The 9,176-nt window shown below is 40.1% G+C and overlaps 2 protein-coding genes across 6 annotated transcripts; one reads left to right on the top strand and one right to left on the bottom strand.

Moving 5' to 3' along the window:
- Window positions 1-689: 689 nt before the first annotated feature.
- On the top strand, window positions 690-6,236 carry tardbpb (TAR DNA binding protein b). 5 transcript variants are annotated; one of them, XM_070844136.1, is made up of 6 exons: window positions 690-1,469; window positions 2,335-2,498; window positions 2,593-2,733; window positions 2,863-3,030; window positions 3,132-4,199; window positions 4,858-6,236. In XM_070844136.1, exons 1-5 carry the CDS (start codon window positions 1,229-1,231, stop codon window positions 3,621-3,623), a joined length of 1,206 nt encoding a protein of 401 aa, XP_070700237.1. In that variant the 5' UTR covers window positions 690-1,228; the 3' UTR covers window positions 3,624-4,199; window positions 4,858-6,236. The 5 variants fall into 5 exon arrangements, with proteins under 5 accessions (XP_070700237.1, XP_070700228.1, XP_070700205.1 ...); XM_070844127.1 differs by having other exon boundaries at window positions 2,860-3,030; XM_070844104.1 differs by having other exon boundaries at window positions 2,818-3,030.
- cenps (centromere protein S) lies at window positions 6,074-9,117 on the bottom strand. The gene is made up of 5 exons (XM_070844148.1): window positions 8,719-9,117; window positions 8,345-8,468; window positions 6,659-6,692; window positions 6,440-6,506; window positions 6,074-6,206 (listed from the first exon to the last, which is right to left on the bottom strand). The coding sequence occupies exons 1-5, from the start codon at window positions 8,746-8,748 to the stop codon at window positions 6,093-6,095; spliced, it is 369 nt and encodes a 122-aa protein (XP_070700249.1). The 5' UTR covers window positions 8,749-9,117; the 3' UTR covers window positions 6,074-6,092.
- Window positions 9,118-9,176: the final 59 nt, after the last annotated feature.

Below are 9,176 nucleotides of genomic sequence, written 5' to 3'. Positions count from 1 at the left end.
TGAATACTTTTTACAGCACCATAAAACACTATCTATAGATTACACTAAATTGTCCCTACATCTAAATAATGTGTAAAAACATTAAATGTATTGTACGGTCAAATCAAATTGTTTTTTTTAGACCAAACTAGCCAAAGAAGCTGATTCAACGTGGGAAACAATGTTGACACTTTGTTTTACATGCGACTGGCAACTGCGCAGTTGACTGAAGCATACTGCGATGTGATGAAAACCGCCTTCTCTCATTGTTAAACAGAAATCAAAGCGTTTTAAATTTAGGGCAAATACTTCTGACCTAAACTGTAATCAAGATATTCCGCGTCACGGTGTTTAGGCCGGACTTTATGATTGTTAAATATCAGAGTGTGTGGCCCATGCAGGCCGCCATCTTCCCATCTCTGCCAACCGAACCGACAACTAGCTAACGGAAGATGCTGTAGTATCCCTGGCGTACCAATACTGACAGGGGTGTGTGAAATAAAATTCAAAATCAACAATACGGCTCGTTTAGTTGTCTGTCAAACTGTACAGAAAACAAACATCTGCGACAGTATTAATCATTGTTTTACAATCTTATACGTACAAATGATTAAATTAGTGCCCGTTTAAATGACAAACTCGTAGACACACAGACCGCCACTAAATGAGCCCGTCCAGTCCGATGACGTACTTCCTCTTTCGCTGTGATAATGCCATCTTGGTAGGCCTCGCTCGGTGCTCTCAATTTTCGCCTCGTGGAAAAAAAATCATTCAATGCTTTGTTTTTGCTTTGCATTTGTAACGAGACGAACACTTTGTTGAGGTTGGATAATTTCATCGGGCCGCGCAAGCTACTTCGAGGAAGTCGCTCTTGGGACTAGTTAGCACGGGATCGTACGCAGTTTTCATTTAGCGGCACAGTTGAACGGTCGTCGTCCAGTGTTGACGACACAGCTCCCCGTCCCGACGAACAAAGGAACCGTAAGGTCGGTACACGCTCGTTAGCTAGCGCAAGCGAGACGGAGTATTATTTATTAAATTAAAATTAAAGCCACCCGAAGACCGTTTTTGTTGAAGTATTTTTGATTTTTAAGTAGTTTCCCTAAACATAACTAACAAATTAGCCTGACTCATTCAGTCCTGTTAGCATCATCGGCTAAAGTTAGCCGCAATTGTGGACAACTAGCGAGCTAACTGCTAACTGTAGCATTGTTTTGATACAAGCAAGTTTTTATTTTGGGGGCAAAAAATGGCCGAAGTGTACATTCGAGTGGCAGAGGAGGAAAATGAGGAGCCAATGGAGATCCCGTCCGAGGACGACGGTACTGTTCTGCTTTCAACCGTGGCAGCCCAGTTTCCAGGGGCGTGTGGCCTGCGGTTCAGGAGCCCCGTGTCCCAGTGCATGCGAGGAGTGCGTCTCGTGGAAGGGGTCCTGCACGCGCCAGAAAACGGATGGGGCAATGTCGTGTATGTGGTGAACTATCCTAAAGGTAAACACGAGAACCTCGCACTCATTCATACGCAGATATCGCTCTGTCCGAACAGGTGGCAGATATAGCGCTGTTTATAATTCATGATGAGCCACGGCACGCTGAAAATAGATGAGTGACGTGACGCATTGTTTATCCACGCCCACCAGTGTGAGCTCTGAGGCGGTAAATCCATTCACAAAATTAGCGAAACAAGACCAGTAACGTGTAATTCAGTGAAGGTACACAATGCAGCAGCTCTACAATAAATGCAGTCATCGTGGAGGTTGTGTTATATTGACGTGTTTAGGTTGTAACTACATTTTGGAGGCTTTGGTTTGCTCAGAGGCATTTGTGGTGTTTAGTCCACTGCTGACATCGATATGAATGAGCTGTTCATAATATTAGGAAACAACTTCTGAGTGTAATGCTGTACAATTATCAGGACCTCCAACTACAGCTTTCAATTTGACAATGAAGTTTAACTGATAACTGCCTAAGATAATTTGAACAAAAGCGATGAAATGTAAAATTTATTGTTACGTGCTAAGTTAAGGTTCTTACAAGTGCATAATTGATATGACAGTGACATGAAATGCATGCATCATACATTAATTCTGTCTCTTACTACTAATTTTTAATCATTCTTTTGTAGAAATAATGCAGATTATGCACTGTTACAATTGTAAAAGGACCATGGACAAATGTAGCCCAAAATTGAAGAATGTTGATTTTTACATTTTTTTTAATTGATTTTTAATACTTGTAAAAAGTAAATTGAGTTTTTCCTCTTGTGCAGCTTTGGTCTTCGGCAATAATGGCAGGAAAAGTCACATCTCTGCCAGGACAAAATACAATTAATCTCTCTGTGTTGATCCCGTTTTAGACAACAAAAGGAAAATGGAAGAAATTGATGCATCGTCTGCTGTCAAAATGAAAAGGGGGGACATGAAGACATCTGACCTGATTGTTTTGGGTCTGCCTTGGAAAACAACTGAGCAGGACCTGAAAGATTACTTCAGCACATTTGGAGAAGTCATCATGGTTCAGGTATAACGTTAATAACATTAACAAGATTCACATTGTTGTCGGTTGTATGTGGTGACAGTGGATAGTCATTGCTGGGTGTTTGTGTCCCTTTCAGGTAAAACGAGATGCCAAGACTGGAAACTCTAAAGGATTTGGCTTTGTGAGATTCACAGAGTATGAGGCTCAAGAGAAGGTGATATCTCAGCGCCATATGATCGACGGGAGGTGGTGTGACTGCAAGCTCCCTAACTCGAAGGTGAATATGGTAATGTCCATGCATATCCCCACACATTATGGGAATGTAAAGTGGTGACATTGTTGTTAACACTCTAACCTGTAGGATTTCTCCATTAATTTCCCCCTACCCCCCTTTTATTCACAGCAGGGTCCGGATGAGCCACTGAGGAGCCGAAAAGTGTTTGTTGGCCGTTGTACAGAAGACATGACCACAGATGACCTACGGCAGTTCTTTATGCAGTATGGTGAAGTCACAGATGTCTTCATCCCCAAGCCATTCCGTGCTTTTGCTTTTGTCACGTTTGCAGATGATCAGGTACAGTGTTAAATGTGTAGAACGTACTTCCTGTTGTAGTGGTACCACATATGGTACCATCCATGCCCATGTGAGCTGATTCATGTCTTTTTCCCTCACAGGTTGCCCAGTCTCTCTGTGGAGAGGACCTAATAATCAAAGGCGTCAGCGTTCACATCTCTAACGCTGAGCCCAAACATGGCAATAGGCAGTTTGATCGTACAGCACGGTTTGGAAATGGTTTTGGAGCTCAGGCGTTTGGTAGCAGCCGTAGTGGGTTAGGGAGCAGCACCAACAGTAGTCTAGCTAATTTTGGTTCCTTCAGCCTGAACCCTGCTATGATGGCTGCTGCTCAGGCTGCTCTGCAGAGTAGTTGGGGGATGATGGGTATGTTGGCTAGCCAGCAGCAGACATCCACCTCAGGCAGCACCTCCAGCGGAACAAGCTCGAGTAGGGACCAGAGTCAGTCTTTCAGCACAGGCAACAGCAACTACGGCACCAGCTCAGCCAGTCTTGGCTGGGGAACAGGGTCAAACTCTACAACCAGTGGCAGTGGGTTTAGCTCAGGTTTTGGGTCCAGTATGGAGTCAAAGTCATCTGGGTGGGGTATGTAAGTTAAATGTTTGTATGGTAAGTATTGTGACAAAGATGAGTCTTTTTTTCAAAATTTATTTCCGGTGTTGATGCGTATCTGAAAACTTAACACTTTTGTGGAAGATGTTTTGTACATTTGGAAAAAAATGCTAAAGATTTAATTTAGAAAGTGTTGAAGTGAATTGTTTACCAGGATGTCTGACTAAAGTGCTATTTTTGATGTCTCATTTGTTTGTATCCATTTCAACTGGATTCTCTAATGCATGTATTGTGAAATGTGATACAACCATTTTGAAAATGCATGAATGTTTGTGGTTCACCATTATCCGGCTTTGTCATCGACTTAAAAGGCAATCTTGCATTGGGAAGAATCTGGTTGAAACCTAAATGTTTTAAGTGCAACTTTATTTGCAGTCAAGTTCTGTGGAAACGCCTTCATTGAAATCTCTTCTGCAGTTCACCTCTCTTCCATTTTCCTGTGAGGAAGCTCCTCTTTGGCAGCATTCTTGGGGTGATATCGGTATCATTCTCCCTCTTCCCACCTGTAAATGCTATGCCATCAAAGAACGGCTTCACTCCGCATGTTCTAAGAGACGGTGGGTGTTTTCACTTTTATCCACTTTTAAATGGAAAGAACTGCGCAACTGACATTTTAAGAACTGATGAGTGCGATTGAGGATGGCTTGTGGCGAAGAGTGAAGCGATGAGTGAGCGAACGGAGAGACGCGTGAAACGGACTGGTTGTGCGGTGAAAGAGCCCAAGTTGACTGCTTTTTGAGTGTGTGAGTGGAAGCTGCAGATGCTACGAGCGCCTCCCCTAACATGGACATTCTTTAATTAGTACTTCAAGATTTTTTTTTTAATCTTTGCAAGTTTTTCCTTACTCTTAAGTATGTCGATCAAGTGCAGAAATATCAAAATGTAGTGGAATGTTGTGATGAATATTTGTATTGCTTATTATATCTGATTTGAATGCTGTATGGTGTGTGCTTTCATGTTATTGAACTGATCTGTAAGTGTGTACTTGATGTGGATGACACCTGCTGAAGACTCTGGGGGACGCGAGTGATAGTGTGAGAACGTGGAGTGGTGTGTCCAATGGTTCCCAGTAGCTCTTGTTGTTTGTGAGGTGTTTTAAAAACATGTCAAATGAAGGGAGTTCTCTAATAAAGTTCATTTGAATAGATGCTTAGTTGATATTACTTGAGTCAGTTTGTCAAATAAAAAAACATCTAATTCGATTCACATATCTAGGGACCTTGGGCTCTGCTGGTCGAGGTCTCCGTTTGAACCCTGACTGAAGTCTGTTCTGAAGGACGAAGACGGAAGTTCCAACACTTTCAGTGTGTGGCCTTCTCAGACATGACATGGGGTAGTACCTGTCTTTTTGCTGCTTTTGATGGCTTATCAGAGTGAATTATCCCTTTTCGATTATTCACAGCTACCTTTGAAATTAGAGAGGAGTTAGTCGGAGGGGTCCTTTGTCTTTATTTCAACATTTAGACAGATGAGCTCAGCAGTGTGGTATCACCTATCCAATTTTTGTCCTTAAATTGGCTGCAGTTGTAATACACTTAATAGCATATTGCTGAGCCAAGGAATAGGTGATTTTTAGATTAGATTATACCCTCGTGGTCACTTTTTCAGCTACACTTGTACAATGTAATACAACTTGATACAAATGCTGTTTTTAGAAGTTTGTTCTGCTAAAACTGTCAAATGTCAATGCAATTGTTAGATACTGTAGTCAAAGTTAAAGATGCTGTATTGTGCTACAATACTTAGTTTCTGTTTTTTTTTGTCCTCTCCATTTACACAAGGACAGCAGAATATTAAACACCTGTGATATAGTGTAGTCCAGCATACCATCACTACGGCCTTAATGCTAAAACGCTTAACACCCAACTGTCAAAACAACATTATGGGCTTTATATGAAAAGACTTCATTTCAAATGTAATGGTTGTATTAGATTGTACAGGTGTATCTAATAAAGTGGTCACTGTGGATTATGGATAGTTGGCCTGGCAGTCTTAACAGTCCATTTGAGGTTCCCCCCAAGTACAAAACCTTAGAATAATTCTTGCTACATTTCAGAGAAACATGGCAAGTATAATTTAGTGTAAATTGCTGTCACAGAAGATTTAAGTTAGTTTCAGAGCTCTTACAGTCAGTGTCACTTTGAAGACAAACCTACAAATCAGTTCATACATGACTTTTTTCTGCAGGTCAAACCAGTGCCAAATGCACTACAATTTGACAATGCATCAGCAGGTCCCAGGACAGATAACAGTCAGAAGTTATTTGCTCTTAATCTGCAGAAAGTGTCGTTGAAACTACTGTCATATATCAAATAACATCTTATGCTGTTGAACTCTTAAAAACTGAAATGCAAATGACACTTAACTCATTGTCGTGTATAAGTCTGCTTTCATGTTTATTTGAATGTTGGGCACAAGTGAGACACTGCAGGCCTGCCTGTGTCTTGTCCTTATTCTCTGCTTTCCTCTTCAGTGTCTCTGCTCTTCCTCTTCCCAGTACTTTTCTTTTTCAAATCCTTCTGCTCCTGGTTCAGTTCTTCACTTTTATTTTGTATGTAGATGGACTGAAATAAATAAAGGAAAATTAAACATTATGTTTGCTGTCTGCTGTAGAATATATACCCCTGCACAGTTCCAGTATATTGCATTGTGAGGATGAAAATGTTTTTGTGTGGCCCAAATTGGTGGCATAATGACATGTCTGATTTTGACTTGGTGGCTCATAAGTTACTTGTCACTGCGTGCAAGACTAAATGCTGTACCATTCCTTTTAGGCCATACAGTGGAAATAACTCACCAATGCAGTACTTCGACGGGCTACAAGCTTTACATCTTCTGTAGATACCGTGCTTCTTTTAGCATGTCTGAAATATCAAATTTGAGATGGAAAATCAGATGGATTATATTAGTTCTACTGTATTGACTAATACAAGTAGTCTCGCCAGGTATTTTTGGCTAAATTAAAAGAATACACAGTTAACTCATCTGTTATGATCACAAAAATAAAGATTCTTACCTTGCAAAGGCCTCCAGGTCTTTAGCAAATATATCTGAGAAAAAGTGAGCAAACAGTGGGATTCTGAGTTAAAATGTATCTGTAGCAGTTCTACTGAGCATTAATATTTTGACCATTTCTATTTATACACACACACACACACACACACACACGAGTGGTCAGAATATCACAATTTTTTCATCATTAGTTACTTTGATTTTTTCATCAATCAATTCAATTTTTTATTTTTTTTTTTACTCAAACTCAACCACCAGCATAATTCATACATTTTTACATGTTTGGCCATGAGGTGACATAAGCTGTGGAGCGCACGGAGAATTGTGGTCAAATGTAGGAGAGAGGTTTCTAGTGTTTCTGTGCATTTACTGTATGAATTACATCAGCTGTCCCATACGTGTGTGTGGTGTATATAAATATTGGAATAACATTAGCTTTACTTTGTGCATTTTAGAATTACTCTGTCAAAAATAAAACACTGAAACATACTGCAGTCTGATTTATTTCTGTAAAATATTCTGATAAAATAATGTTAAACGTGCTATACTTGTTTCTTTTTTTATTACAAAAAAATAAAGAATGGACATTTCAGCTCTGTGATATAAATTCTAATTCCAACCTGTTTGCATTTTGAGGTTATTGTTCTATGAGTGACATTTGATGCCGAGGCATCTTTGAAAAGTTTTGGTAACGTTTTCTGGATTTGACGTTAACTGTTACAGTACTGAGCGTCATTTTGGTAAAGAACTGTGTGAAAGTTTTGGAAAAAGTGAACTCAATATTGAAAAATGCATGTTGCCAATGCTTTGAAAAAAGCCCGTATATTAGAAGCTTTACATGATATTACTTCTTTCATGGATACTGGATTGCAAAAATGTACACGTGTGCCCAATAGCCATTGTTGATTTAAGGTTGTGTACATACTGGTATACGTTGCAATGATGCGAGCAAAACTTAGATATTTTAGTCCACACTGAACAATGTTTGTTTTACTGATCAAATGTAAACATATACAAAGTTGTGCACTGGACAACAGGATGTCTGTTTCTGAGTTTTAACATTATCTTTTATTAACTGTGCAGGTGGGCTCAGAAGTCTGAGACCACATTATAAATCCCTAGATTTGTCTCGTGCCCACTTTATCAGGTACTATTGTACAATGTACTGCAATTCAATACAAATACTGCTATTAGAAGTTTATTCTGTTTTTGTTAAAACGGTCAAATGTGTAAATACAATTGTTACCTACTGTGGTCATAGTTAAAGGTGCTGTCCTGTGTTTTAACACCAGCTTTTATGAACTATGCAGTTGGATCCAAAAGTCTGAGACCACATTGGAAATCTCTAATAATTTTATATAACCATGGAAATAATCAGAAAGTTTGAGGATTCATGGACAATTGAAAACACTTCATGTCATGACATGTAAAGTAATTAATAAATATTGAAGATTCTGCACCATCTCTGCAACAAATGTATGCAGATCTGTGGCATTGTTCAACAGGATAAAAAGGACAGATTTCCATGAATTATATGCTCTGGTTGAAGGCTGTGTGTCATGTGTGTCATGTCATAACATCTTGTTTTTCCTAAATCCTCTAAGCATTATGACCATTTCCCAGTTTACGGTGAAACACTGGAGGTTTTCCGTGTGGCCTCAGACTCTTGGGGGTCCCTGTTGACACCCACCACACTGTCTTAACGTTGTCTCGGTTATCGCTGCGATGACCTGCCGACTGAGCGGTCTCCGGTGGTCCTCTCCGATTTTCTGACACACCCGACCGACGGTGTAATGGACTGCTGCCTTCAACCTCTGAAATTCAAAACATGAAACCAGATTACCACAAGTCAATACGGCGCTGAGCACTTCAGCACACGGAGGATAATTTAACTATTTTTACCTGCCTGCTACTGTCCCCGTTAGCTGTTATGTAGCTAACAGCAAACGTTAATATTAGCTAACCAGCTAGCATTAATATTAGCTAACCAGCTAGCATAAATATTAGCTAACCAGCTAGCATTAATATTAGCCAAATGTGACATCGTTAAAATGCTGTTCTTACCTGGTGCGTCTCGTCTTTATCAACAGACATTTTCTTGTGGAGAAACTTTTGACCGACTGCGGCTGCAATTAGGTGTCAAAGTTTGGGAAATACCTCACAGAATCAGGGCGTGACAAACAAAACAAGACCCAACTTTAACTTTAAACACATATTTCAGTTAGTTTGCCTGAAGGTAGCTAACGTAAGCTAACGCTTTACTAGTTAGCTGAAAAATAAATCTCGCGGCACTCATTTACCAACAAACCAACGAGCCTTGAGTTTAATTTCTTTATAGTTTTACAGCATCGCCATGTGGTCCGGAGGAGGTACTGCAATACTGAACCCACAAGAGCCCACAATGACACAGGTGTCACAGACCTGTTAAATATTTCCCTTTACAGCTTTATCCTTGAATTTAACTCAACAGTGACAGCTACTAACACCCTGGTGCAGTCATGTGAGCCAGTGTCAGTTTGTGC

Source organism: Pempheris klunzingeri, chromosome 2 (assembly GCF_042242105.1).
Source record: "Pempheris klunzingeri isolate RE-2024b chromosome 2, fPemKlu1.hap1, whole genome shotgun sequence".
NCBI classification, from domain to species: domain Eukaryota; kingdom Metazoa; phylum Chordata; class Actinopteri; order Acropomatiformes; family Pempheridae; genus Pempheris; species Pempheris klunzingeri.
Note: the sequence above shows the minus strand (reverse complement) of the source record. Positions and strands in the feature narration are given on the sequence as shown.